At 47.9% G+C, this 14,219-nt stretch overlaps 1 protein-coding gene across 1 annotated transcript in view; it reads left to right on the forward strand.

Moving 5' to 3' along the window:
* The window catches only part of LOC144495552 (desmoglein-2-like), a 93,954-nt gene that overhangs the window by 67,044 nt on the left and 12,691 nt on the right, over positions 1–14,219 (forward strand). Inside the window, exons 12-14 of the mRNA XM_078215643.1 lie at positions 6,164–6,376; positions 8,463–8,693; positions 12,064–12,197. Coding sequence (XP_078071769.1) covers positions 6,164–6,376; positions 8,463–8,693; positions 12,064–12,197 — 578 coding nt within the window. The remainder of the gene's footprint in view (positions 1–6,163; positions 6,377–8,462; positions 8,694–12,063; positions 12,198–14,219) is intronic.

The raw sequence follows: 14,219 nt of genomic DNA on the forward strand, positions 1-14,219 counted from the left end.
CTGCTCCGCCTCCATCACCATCATGGCTGATCGTCCAACTCAATAGCCTAATCCTGCTTTCTCTCCATAACCTTTGATCCCGATGGATTAAAATGAGATTGCCACCTTTCCTGAAGAGCCGGAGAAGTTTATTCAGTCTGAATGTCAACATTCTTTACTCTCGTGGTCATTCACAGGAAGTGGGTATCATTGGCAAGGTCAACAGTTGTTACTCTTGGGATGGTGGTGGTGTACAGCCTTCTGGAATCGCTGCAGTCTGTATGGTGTGGGTACACCTACGGGATTTTAATGCAACACTGATGAAAGAATGGAGATGCGTTTGCAAGTCAGGATGGTGTGTGATTCAGCGGAGAACTTGAACCAGGAAAATCCCTGTTCCTGCTCCAATTGTTTGCCTGTGAACAGGGAGTTAAGACGGGACTTTAGGGCGGCACGGTTGCACAGTGGTTAGCACTGCTGCCTCACATCAGGGACCCGGGTTCAATTCCCGGCTTGGGTCACTGTCTGTGTGGAGTTTGCACATTCTCCCCGTGTCTGCGTGGGTTTCCTCCGGGTGCTCCGGTTTCCTCCCACATTCCAAAGATCTGCGGGTTCGGTTGATTGGCCATGCTAAATTGACCCTCAGTGTCAGGGGGTCTAGCAAGGTAAATAAGTGGGGCTATGGGGAGGCACTGGGTGGGATTGTGGCCAGTGCAGACTCGATGGGCTGAATGGCCTCCTTCTACACTGCAGGATTTTTATGACTTCTATGAAAGATGTGCCAGTTAGGGTGCATTGACCATGCTAAATTCTCCCTCAGTGTACCCCAACAGGCGCCAGAGTGTGACAACTAGGGGAATTTCACTGTAACTTCATTGCAGTGTTAATGTAAGCCTACTTGTGACACTAATAAATAAACTTTAAACTTATATTTAAAGTACAGACTTGGTGGGCCGAAGGGCCTCTTCTGCACTGTATGATTCTGTGGTATCCAGCTGTAATGCCGAGTGCGCTTGAACCATCCGCCAACATGTCACAGCTGTCCAATGACTCACGGCCACTTGGACTAATTGGAAGTCCAGTGATCAGGAAGCCTTTCCCGATGGGAATCTCCTCAGGACTTTCGCCATTGCACTGGCGCCAAGAACAAAGAAAAGTACAGCACAGGAACAGGCCCTCCGGCCCTCCAAGCCTGCACCGATCATGATGCCTAAAACCGTACGCATTTACGAGTCCGTATCCTTCCATTCCCATCCTATTCATGTATTGGTCTAGTTGCCCCTTAAATGCCGTGATCGTACCTGCTCCCACCACCTCCCGGGCAGCGCGTTCCAGACATTCACCACCCTCTGTGTAAAAAGATAAAAGCTTGCATCTCCTCTAAGCTTTTCCCCCCACGCACATTTCAGCAGCAGCACCATTTATGCTGTGAATGCGAGGGCGGGTAAGGGGGTGGGGGTTGCGATTTATGCCACGATCAGGGAGGCAGAACTGGAGAAGCCACTTGGGAATTCCCCAGTTGGTGGTAGTTTAGCATCTTCACGTGGGGGTTGTCATGTCTGGTTAGACTGAATCTGGATCAGTCTGTACACTGCACCTCAGGAAAGATATTGGAATGGCGGGGTGGGGGAGGCGGCGGGGGGGGGGGGCAGGGGGTGGGGGGGGACTCCACAATTATGAGGCAAGTTGACATGGACGAGGCTTTTAAATCTTTGAATATCAAGGAACAAGTCCAGTCTAATTGAGCTGTTTGAGCTGATTAAAATATTTTGAATGGATCTACCTCGCATTAAGTTGATCTTTCTCTACACCCTAGCTGTGACTGTAACGCTACATTCTGCACTCTCTCCTTCTCTATGAACGGTATGCTTTGTCTGTATAGTGCGGAAGAAACAATACTTTTCACTGTATACTAATATATGTGACAATAATAAATCAAATCAAATCCTTTTCCTTCTCCCCTCTGTACTCTATGTACGGTATGCTTTTTCTGTATAGCATGCAAGAAGCAATACTTTTCACTGTATCCCAATACACGTGACAATAATAAATCAAATCCTTTCCCTTCTCCCCTCTGTACTCCATGAACGGTATGCTTTGTCTGTATAACGTGCAAGAAACAATACTTTTCACTGTGTACTAATACACGTGACAATAATAAATCAAATCAAATATTCGATAGGATTGTTGAAGAGAGGTTTTTTTCTCTGGTGGGGGATGAGCGGGGGGGGAGAGCCCAGAACAAGGGCGCATGACCTAAATTTAGAGCTAGCCCACATAGGAGCGATATCAGGAAACTCTTCACACAACGGGGAGTGTCTGTCTCCGCACTGAGGTGGGGGCGTCATTTGAAGATAGGTTTCTGTGAGGCAAGAGTATTGTGGGAAATGGAGAGTGAGCGGAGTTAAGAAACAGTTTCACCATGACCTCATTGAATGTTGGAACAGGCCCAAGGGACTGGTAGGCCTGCTCCTGTTTGTGTTGTTAATTTGATAGTCATTCGACATTGAAAGCGGGCAGTTTGCATTCCACAGTCACACAGGAATTTGCTATATGCAAATAATTCCTTTAGTGGACTTCAGAAAGATTATCTGCCATCCAATTCTGTTCAGTTCAGGGTCACTGCACCGCTTTTCGAGCTTCGTTTATGCTCTGATTAGCTTTTTGAAATGTTTTCACATCTTCTGAAATGCGGCCCATTCCTCACAAAAATTTTAATCTTTCTATTGAAGTAAATGTGTATGACAAGACCCACATAACAATAAGTCTACTGTCGACCACGAAACCATTGTCGATTGTCGTAAAAACCTATCTCGTTCACTAATGTACTTTAGGGAAGGAAATCTGCCGCCTTTACCTGGTCTCCAGACCCATAGAATCTGCAGTGCAGAAAGAGGCCATTCGGCCCATCGAGCTTGCACCGACAACATAGAACATAGAGAACATAGAACAGTACAGCACAGAACAGGCCCTTCGGCCCACGATGTTGTGCCGAGCTTTATCTGAAACCAAGATCAAGCTATCCCACTCCCTATCATCCTGGTGTGCTCCATGTGTCTATCCAATAACCGCTTAAATGTTTCTAAAGTGTCTGACTCCACTATCACTGCAGGCAGCCCATTCCACACCCCAACGACTCTCTGCGTATAGAACCTACCTCTGATATCCGTCCTGTATCTCCCACCACGAACCCTATAGTTATGCCCCCTTGTAATAGCTCCATCCACCCGAGGACCTATCCCCGTAATCCCACATATTCCTCTATCCCCACATAACCCACCCTAATCCCCTGACACGACACTAAGGGAGAATTTAGCATGGCCAATCAACCTAACCTGTACATCTTTGGCGTGTGGGAGGAAACCGGAGCACCCGGAGGCAACCCACATGCAGACACGGGGGAGAATGTGCAGACTCCGCACAGACAGTGACCCAAGCCGGGAATCGACCCCGGGTCCCTGGCGCTGTGAGGCAGCAGTGCTAACCACTGTGCCGCCGTGCCGCCCACAGTAATGTGGTTGACTCAGTCACGCCCTCTGAAATGCACTCAGTTCAAAGGCAATTGGGGATAAGCAATAAATGCTGCCCACATCACATGAATGAATAAAACAAAACTTACATTTATATAGCACCTTTGATATAGGTGCTTCCCAGAAGGAAAAGCAAACAGCAAAATGGGGAAAAGAGGGTCCGGACTGGCCTTGTATACTTCAAAATGGGACACCAGTAAAACGGGGAAATGGGAATACTGGTCCAAACTGTTTTTTTTTTCTTCTGGGTTCAGGAATGACAAAGGAGGAGGTACTTGGACATGTGACTAAAAACCTGGTCAAAGGGGTTGAGGAGCATCTTAAAGGATCGTGACAAGGTGGAGAGGTTTAGGGAGTGAATCCCTGAGCTTAGGGAGTGAATCCCTGAGCTTAGGGACTGAGCAGCTGAAGTCCTGGACACCAGCAATGGGGCAAAGGCAGTGGAGTAATGCGCAAGAGCCCAGAATTACCCCCCATCTTTCTTCAGAGAGTGTAAAAGTATTTGATCGCGTGGTTCAGGATGAGAGGCGTATTGGCGATGATATTTCCCAGGCTTGCTGGAGAATCGCAGAATTACCCCGCCAATCCCTGTCCTACATTGACGTATTCCTGTTTGGGTGCTGAGAGATTGTTTCCACGGGCCGGGGATTCTAAAACATGGGGGCACAGTCCCAGGATAAAAGGACCGACCTTTTGGCGTGTTTGTCCATAGATCTCTGAAGGCGAATGGGCAGGTTAATAGGGTGGTGAAAAATGCATATGGCACACTCACCTTTATCAATCGGGGGATAGATTACAAAAGCAGGGAGGTCATGGTGGAGTTGTATAGAACTTTGATCAGGCCACAGCTGGAGCACTGTGTGCAGTTCTGGTCGCCACATTATAGGAAGGATGTGATTGCACTGGAGGGGGTGCAGAGGAGATTCACCAGGATGTTGCCTGGGATGGAACATTTAAGTTATGAAGAGAGGTTGGATAGGCTTGGGTTGTTTTCGTTGGAGCAGAGAAGACTGAGGGGCGACCTGATCGAGGTGTTCAAGATTATGAGGGACATGGACAGAGTGGATAAGGAGCAGCTGTTCCCCTTAGTTGAAGGATCAGTTATGAAGGGATGCAAGTTAAAAGTGAGGGGTGGGAGGTTCAGGGGGAATTTGAGGAAAAACGTTTTTATCCAGAGGGGGTGAGGGTCTGGAATGCGCTGCCTGGGAGGGTGGTGGAGGTGGGATGCCTCACATCCTTTAAAAAGTACCTGGATGAGTACTTGGCACATCATAACATTCAAGGCCAAGTGCTGGCAAGTGGGATTAGGTGGGCATGATGGGCCGAAGGGCCTCTTCTGCATTCTGTGATTCTGTAATTCTGTTTAGGCATGAGATTAGGAGAAATTACTTCACCTAAAGGGTTGCAAATCTTTGGGGGAGAGAATTCATTGTCGAATATATTTAAGGCTGGGATAGATAGATTTTTAGTCTCTCGGAATTAGCCAAAGGGGGAGTGAGCGGGAAAATGGATCTGAGGAATTAGATCACCCATGATCATATTGAATGGTGGAGCAGGCTTGATGGGCTGAATGGCCTCCTCCTGCTCCTAATTTGCATGTTATTGAGGGTGGACATATTTATTAAAATAGGTCTTCCTCACTTATTTAATGGACAGTTTCTTTATTCAAGGACAGCAGGTGGGGACACAGATACCAGGATGATCTTTCCAACACTCTGATCAGCAAAAGTAATCTGACAGTTTGGGATACAGGGTTTTTTAAGGCACGTTGCCTACTGGCCAATGGGTCTAAGAGCCTCTTAGGAACATAGGAATTAGGAGCAGAAGTAGGAAAATGGGGGTGGCACGGTGGCACAGTGATTAGCACTGCTGCTTCACAGCGCCAGGGACCTGGGTTCAATTCCAGGCTTGGGTCACTGTCTGTGTGGAGTTTGCACATTCTCCTCGTGTCTGCGTGGGTTTCCTCTGGGTGTTCCGGTTTCCTCCCACAGTCTGAAAGACGTGCTGGTTAGGTGCATTGACCCAAACAGGTGCCGGACTGTGGGGAATTTCACAGTAACTTCATTGCAGTGTTAATGTAAGCCTTACTAGCGACTAATAAATAAACTTTAACTTTAAAGTTCAGCCCTTCGAGCCTGCTCCGCCATTCAAGCAGATCAGGGCTGACCTCTCCCTGATCTCAAATCCACCTCACTACCTTTTCCCCATACCCCTTTATCCCTTTTATTTCATTAGAAATATATCCATCTCCTTCTTAAAAACATCCAACGATTCAGACTCCGCTGTGCTATGGGGCAGCGGGTTCCACAAATTCACCACCCTCTGCGAGACGTACGCCGGAACCCCACTGCCTCACTCCCCCCCGCGGAATCGGAGTGGGCAAGGAGCCGACAACAAAGATGTCCCTTGACCTCGGGCAGGCATTTCCGGTCTCGCTCAAGCGAGGCCATAAAATCCTGCCCGTAGTTCTCAGTGTTAAATCTACCACCTCTCAACCTATACCCCTCTCTGTGCTGTAAAGCTCTAGGACTCTTCAGGGTTAGTCTATACATCGTCTTTTTATTTTGGAGGGTGTTTTAATGATCAATATTTAGTGGTTGAACTGCATCTTTTAGTTTATTGTAAATCGGAACATTGTTAACTCCGTTTTCCAGATAACCACGCCTCTACTTCTACCGGGACCATTGTTATTAGACTGGAAGATGCCAATGACCATGTACCAACCTTCGAGAACTTGCACCCGTGTATATGCAGCAATTCCAAATCCTTGAATCTCACTGCCTTTGATCTGGATGGACATCCGTACGGAGCCCCTTTCCATTTTGAAGTAAACTCCAATAACAAGTGGAAATTAGGACGCACGGATGGTAAGACCTGGGATCGCGATCTCGCTCAGCGGTCAAGGACCCTTTGTAAAATTCTTTGGGTACCTACGCGTTATTGCTCAGCGATGGCCTAGTGGTATTATCGCTCGACTATTAATCCAGAAACTCAGCTAATAAGAACATAAGAAATAGGAGCAGGAGTAGGCCATCTGGCCCTTCGAGCCTGCCCCTAATGTCCTGGGAGACCCGGATTCGAATCCCGCCACGGCAGATGGTGGAATTTGAATTTAATAAAATTAAAATATCTGGAATTAAGAATCTACTGATGACCATGAAACCATTGTCGATTGTCGGGAAAAACCCATGGGTTCACTAATGTCCTTTAGGGAAGGAAATTTGTCGTCCTTACCCGGTCTGGCCTACATGTGACTCCAGAGCCACAGCAATGTAGTTGACTCTCAACTGCCCTCCAAAGGCAACTAGGGACGGGCAATAAATGCTGGCCAGCTAGTGACGCCCACAAAAAAAAATCTCTTTCGAATCCTGCTCATACCCTCAATGGGTGACGGTACGGATTTGAACTTTGGGATTATTAGTGTGCACTGAGGGAGAACCCATGTGTCGATAGAATGGGATGAAAGAGCGTGGGAGGAGGTGCTGAGGAACATGGAATCATCGGATGGATCCAGGACAGGAAGAGGCCATTTGGCCTATCATGTCCATACTGGTTGTCTGTAAAGTTACTCAGCTAGTCACAACACCCACCCCCTCCTGAACCCCACACAACACTCCTCCTCCTCCCAACCGCACCCCGCCTACTGAACACACCTCCCCATCTCCATCACTGTCCCCACACCCCCTAGCCCATAATCTAGTCTGACGCTTCAGTGCAATACTGAAGTTTGATTTAACAAAGAATAAGGAAAAAAAGATTCGAATTGCAGGAAATTGTCTCTTTTTGGTGTCAATTTGATTTGGTGCCAGTTCAGTTCCAACCTCAGTTATAACACCATTAGCTTAGGAGCTGAGGGGAGGCAGTGGCCGAGTGGTATTGTTGTCAGACTATTAATCCAGAAACTCAGCTAATGTTCTGGGGACCCGGGTTCGAATCCCACCAGGGCAGATGGTGCATTTTGAATTCAACAAAAAATATCTGGAATTAAAAATCTACTAATGACCATGAAACCCACAGTCCAAAGATGTGCGGGTTAGGTGGATTGGCCATGCTAAATTGCCCCTCAGTGTCAGGGGAACTAGCTAGGGTAAAATGCATAGGGGTTACAGGGATAGGGCCTGGGTGGGATTGTGGTCGGTGCAGACTCGATGGGCCGAATGGCCTCCTTCTGCATTGTAGGGATTCTATGATCCTAAACCATTGCCGATTGTCAGAAAAACCCATCTGGTTCACTAATGTCCTTTAGGGAAGGAAATCTGCCGTCCTTACCCGGTCTGACCTACATGTGACTCCAGAGCCACAGCAATGTGGTTGACTCTCAACTGCCCTCCAAGGGTAACTAGGAATGGGCAATAAATGCTGGCCAGCCAGCGACGCCCATGTCCCACGAATGAATTTTTAAAAAATGACTTCATCAGTTCAGCTCAAGTTCTTTAAGTTTATTTATTTGTGTCACAAGTAGGCTTACATTAACACCGCAATGAAGTTACTGTGAAAACCCTCTAGTCTCCACACTCCGGTGCCTGTTCGGGTACACTGAGGGAGAATTTAGCATGGCCAATGCACCCTAACCAGCACATCTTTCGGACTGTGGGAAGAAACCGGAGCACCCGGAGGAAACCCACGCAGACACGGGGAGAACGTGCAAACTCCACACAGGCTATGACCCAAGCCGGGAATTGAACCCGGGTCCCTGGCGCTGTGAGGCAGCAGTGCTAACCACTGTGCTGCCGCGCTGTCCTACCTCTGTCCCAAATTAATTTTTAAACTCTCCTTGTCTTTAAGCAAGGCTTTCTATCACACCCATTCTCCCAAACTGCTCACTCACCTTGAATTTGGGGATGAAGTTTGATGGTGAATCACAGCAAAAGGGACCATGTTTATTGAGCTGTCGTGTGAGGAATGCAATGCTTTGAATCATTTGACATTCTCAATCCCTGTTTTTGTTTGAAGCAACATGCATGGAGCTGGTTCCATTGATGGAGTTATGGCCGGGAACGTTTGCTGTGCTGATATCTGTCAAAGACAACGATGGCAACGGACATCTTGTAAACCTTGACGTTCGAGTCGCTGATTGCCGCGATTCCACCATGTGCTCGGCAGAGAAGATATTTCAGTCCCAGAAAGCATTCCTGGGAGGCGCTGCGGTTGGCCTGATGATTCTGGCACTGCTGCTGCTATTGCGTAAGTTTTAAAATGGCCGACACCATTCCTTTACAGTCGACAGACCCAACGCCAAGGCTCAAGATATCCCGAGGTGTCGTTCATTGTTATTCAGCTTGCGATTGCTATTTGCTAGCGAGTGAAATGAGATTAACTCATTCTCTCCTCTTTCCCCCCGTGTGGTTAGCACTGCTGCCTCACAGCACCAAGGACCTGGGTTCGATTCCCAGCTTGGGTCACTGTCTGTGTGGAGTCTGCACATTCTCCCCATGTCTGTGTGGGTTTCCTCCCACAGTCCAAAGACGTGCGGGTTAGGTTGATTGGCCATGATAGACTGCCCCTTAGTATCAGGGGCATTAGCAGGGAAATAGATGGGACTACGGGGATAGGGCCTGGGTGGGATTGTGTTGTGTTCAGGCGTGATGGGCTGAATGGCCTCCTTCTGCACTGTATGGATTCTATGAAGCCATTCGACCCATCAGAGAATCGTAGAATCCCTCTATGGACAGCATGGTAGCACAGTGGTTAGCACTGCTGCCTCACAGCACCAGGGACCTGGGTTTGATTCCGGGTTTGGGTAACTGTCAGTGTGAAGTTTGCATGTTCTCCCTGTGTCTGTGTGGGTTTCCTCCGGGTGCTCCGGTTTAATCCCACAGTCCAAAGATGTGTAAGTTAGGTGGATTGGCCATGCTAAATTGCCCATTGGTGTCCCAAGATGTGTAGGCACAGTAAGAAGTCTCACAACACCAGGTTAAAGTCAAAGAACAACAAAGAACAAAGAACAATACAGCACAGGAACAGGCCCTTCGGCCCTCCAAGCCCGCGCCGCTCCCCGGTCCAGGATTGAATCCTGAATCCAGGATCCCCGCCCAATTTTCCAGCCTATCTACATACCAATATCCTATCCACCGAGCTGTCCCTCACAGCTACGATGCTTTGTTGGGAGCGCTGCCCCTTCATTAGGTGACTCACCTGATGAAGGAACAACGCTCTGAAAGCTCGTGCTACCAAATAAACCTGTTGGACTTTAACCTGGTGTTGTGAGACTTCTTACTGTGCCCACCCCAGTCCAACGCTGGCATCACCACACCAAACTGTGTAGGTTAGGGGGAATGGCCTTAGTAAATTATCCCTTAGTGTCTCAAGATAAGCAGGGTAAATACGTGGGGTTACAGGGGATGGGGCCTGGGTGGGATGCTCTGTCAGAGAGTTGGTGCAGACTCGATGGGCCGAATGGCCTCCTTTTGCACTGGGGATTTTATGACCCATCATGCTGGCTGTTTGAAAGATCTTTCCAATTATTTGACACTCTTGCAAGTTTTTCCCCCCATTTAATGTTCTGAATCTTGAATCTGCTTTCCCTATCCATCTGGACCAACACAATATGTGAGACATATCCTCATCTCCCCTCTTCCCCCTCCCCCACCACCCAAGTACCTTCAGTTTGCCATCTCTCCTCTATTGTTCAGCCCTTGTTTTGTTCCACTAAACTAATTATTCCCAAAATCATTCCCAGCAATGGCTTTGCTTCACACTCCTCGCACTATAACCGGTGAAATTGTCCAAAGATCAATCCTCACTCCTGGCCCTCTTTCCCATCTGCGTCCTGTCCCTTGGCGATGCCTTTCAGGGAAAGCAGCTCCTCATCACTAGGAGGGAAGTGTGTTATGTATTCTTATGTGTCCAGCCTCAGTAAATGATCCGAGAACGTGTTTACCCAGCCCCTGAATGATTGGTGTCTTTATATCGTTATGAAGACACGGCAGACAATATAATCTGGCAACCGGTTCCACATGGTGACCACAGAACTCTGCCACATCAACACGGCCTCTCCGCTGCCCTGACTTTATCAGTCCCCTTGTCCGACATCCGGTCCCGGATAAGCTGCAGTTTGCTGTGGTTAAACTTTGGGAAGACTGTTATAAAGGGGAGGTCGATCCCCCCTCTGAGAAAATAACACCTAACCACTCGCCTCATAATCTGTTAAAAGTAAATGGGAAGTGTTACGATCGGCTCCTCAGCAACTTTTTGTGGTTTAGTCTAAATAGCTACTTGAAACACTCTCTATAAAATCAACAAGTAAAACTTTATTTATCTAACTAACAGTGAACAGATTAACTCACCATCAACAAACCCAATAAAACACTATTCTTTGGGCCTGATTTTACCATTTTCATTCTAAGTGCTGAATCTGGGCACAATTCAGATCCGACTTGGGAATCTGTTCTCAGGCGCCCCCATACGCACTTAGCCTGAAAAAAAATCACGAGTTTGAATCGTACTGTGGGCGGGGCTTAGCGCGCCCAAAACGATCGGAGCTCTGAACTGCGCATGCGCAGTAAGAAAAAAATTTGAAAAAGCGCGCCCGTGTCTGACTGCTCCCAGGCTGCAGGAAGCGGAGAAAGTGGCCCGGGAGCGAAAAGCGGGAGCGATGACCCCCACAGACATCACCCCACCCCCACAGCATAACTGTCTCCTTTTATCCACGCCCCCGCTACCCAGACCGATCGCTGCCCCCTTCCCCCCCACCGATTGCCTGCAGAATGGCAGCAGACCCCCCTGCAACCCCCCACCCCACCCCCACCCCCCAACATAACCACCAATCTGAGTCAGAGAGCCGTTGGAAGCTCTGAACTAACTTCTTCAGCAGCTGGAGCGCCCGAAACAGTCTTTTATTTAGCATGTCCATTTCGGCCCGATTCCTGATCGGCGAACGCAGTGGTAAAAAGGGGAAATGCTGATAAAGTGATCACAACAGTTTCTGGCACAGGGAGAAAGGGTGCTGATTGGTTGACAGGTCAATTCTGATTGGCCGAGGCATTGCCGTGGAGAACGCGTAGGCTCCCCAAGCTCCCGGCTATTCTAAAAAAAGGACACAGTAAGAAGTCTCACAACACCAGGTTAAAGTCCAACAGGTTTATTTGGTATCACGAGCTTTCGGAGCACTGCTCCTTCGTCAGGTGGTGATTGAATCGTGCCAGCCTCAGTCCAACGCCGGCATCTCCACATCATGGCTAAAAAAAGGAGTGATGCTTGAACAAGTTCCTCAATCTCGCAAAGGGCAGATCAGTGTGTGTGAATGCACGTTGCTTTAGCAAGTGTAAGTGATTCACGTTACAAGCTCAACTGATTATTCTAAATTGTCTAAATGAGTTGTCAGTGTGGCTATAAGCACACTCAGTATTGTTCAGCAAGTGCTGCCCCATCGAGGAATCGCCTCTAACCATAGACGTTTTATTTTGGGCTTTGCAAGCAAGGGCTGGTTCAATTCAGAACCTGTTGTTTGATTCAATCAGCCAGCCATTCGTCTGCAGTTGTTTATTGTAAAAATAATAACCTTATCTTAGAGACGCGTCATGTTTGATTCACTATCCTAATTGTGACTTTACAGTTGTTCCCCTGCTGCTGCTGTTTTGCCAATGTGGTGGCGGAGTTGGTGGTAAAAGAGGCTTTATTGCAATATCTGACCTGCCGAAAGGATCCCTCGGAGAAGGCAACTTCGAAGGTGGAGGAACGGTCGACACGGTTTGTAATCATGTTCATTTTAGCTCTTATCTCCGGTTTTGCTTTGGTCAGGCATGCCTTATAAAGCCTCCTCCAGTAGAGAATTTTTTAAAAATTCATTGGTGGGACATGGGTGATGCTGACTGGCCAGCATTTATGGCCCATCCCTGTCGCCCGAGGGCCGTCATTGAGGTTTACAGCATGGAAACAGGCCCTTCAGTCCAACTGGTCCGTGCCGACCATGGTGCCGTCCCAGCTAGTCCCGTTTGGCCCATATCCCTCTAGTCCTTCCCCATCCAGGTACTTATCCAAATGCTTTTTAAATGTTGCTATTGAACCTTCCTCAGCCACTTCCTCTGGCAGCTCATTCCATACACGCACCACCCTCTGCGTGAAGAAGTTGCCCCTCGGGTCCCTTTTTAAATCTTTCCCCTCTCACCTTAAGCCTACACCCTCTAGTTTTCAATTCCCCTTCCCTGGGAAAAAGACTGTGTGCGTCCATCCTATCGATGCCCTCATGATTTTACACACCTCAGTAAGGTCACCCCTTACTCTCCTACATTCCGAGGAATAAAGTCCTAGCCTGGCCAGCCTCTCCCTATAACTCAGGCCTAATAGTCCTGGCAACATCCTCATAAATCTTCTTTGCGCTCTTTCCAGTTTATCAATATGTTTCCTATAACAGAGTGACCAAAACTGTACACAATACTCCCAAGTGTGGCTTCACCAATGACTTATACAATTTGATTTGATTTATTATTGTCACGCATTGACATACAGTGAAAAGTATTGTTTCTTGCGCGCTATACAGACAAATCATAACTTTCATAGAGATAGAAACGAGAGAATACAGAATGTAGTGTTACAGTCTTTGCTAGGGTGTACAGAAAGATCAACTTAATGCAAGGTAAGTACGTTCAAAAGTCTGACAGCAACAGGGAAGAAGCTGTTCTCGAGTCATTTTGGTACATGACCTCAGGAAGAAGGTGGAAGAGAGAATGTTTGGGATGCGTGGGGTCCTTAATTATGCTGGCCTGCTTTGCCGAGGCAGCGGGAAGTGTAGACAGAGTCAATGGATGGGAGGCTGGTTTGTGTGATGGATTGGGCTACATTCACAACCCTTTGTAGTTCCTCGCGGTCTTGGGCAGAGCAGGAGCCATACCAAGCTGTGATACAACCAGAAAGAATGCTTTCTATGGTGCAGCTGTTCGTGAGAGTCATAGCTGACATGCCAAATTTCCTTAGTCTTCTGAGAAAGTAGAGGTGTTGGTGGGCTTTCTTAACTATAGTGTCGGCATGGAGGGACCAGGACAGGTTGTTGGTGATCTGGACACCTAAAAACTTGAAGCTCTCGACAGTTTCTACTTCGTCTCCATTGATGTAGACAGGGGTATGTTCTCCTTTATGCTTCCCGAAGTCGATGACAATTTCCTTCATTTTGTTGACATTGAGGGAAAGATTATTGTTGCTGCACCAGTTCACCAGATTGTCTAGCTCATTCCTGTTCTCCATCTCATCATTGTTTGAGATCCGACCCACTGCAGTGGTGTCGTCAGCAAACTTGAAAATCGAATTGGAGGGGAATTTGGCTGCACAGTCATAGGTGTATAAGGAGTATAGTAGGGGGCTGAGAACACAGCCTTGTGGGGCACTGGTGTTGAGGATGATCATGGAGGAGGTGTCGTTGCTTATCCTTACTGATTGTGGTCTGTGAGTTAGGAAGTTCAGGATCCAGTCGCAGAGGGAGGTGCCGAGGCCCAGGTCACAGAGTTTGGTCCCAGTTGTAACATAATGTCCCAACTCCTACACTCAATGCCCTGACTGATGAAGGCCAGTGTGCTAAATGCCTTCTTCACCACCCTGTCTACCTGTGACGGCACTTGCAACGAACTATATACTTGCACTCCTAGGTCCCTCTGTTCCTCAACATTCCCTAGGGTCCTACCGTTCACTGGATAAATCCTACCCTGGTTTGACTTTCCAAAATGCAACACCTCACACTTATCTGTATTGAAATCCATTTGCCAATCCTTGGTCCACTTC

The sequence above is a fragment of the Mustelus asterias genome, chromosome 7 (genome assembly GCF_964213995.1).
Source record: "Mustelus asterias chromosome 7, sMusAst1.hap1.1, whole genome shotgun sequence".
Classification (NCBI taxonomy): Eukaryota; Metazoa; Chordata; class Chondrichthyes; order Carcharhiniformes; family Triakidae; genus Mustelus; species Mustelus asterias.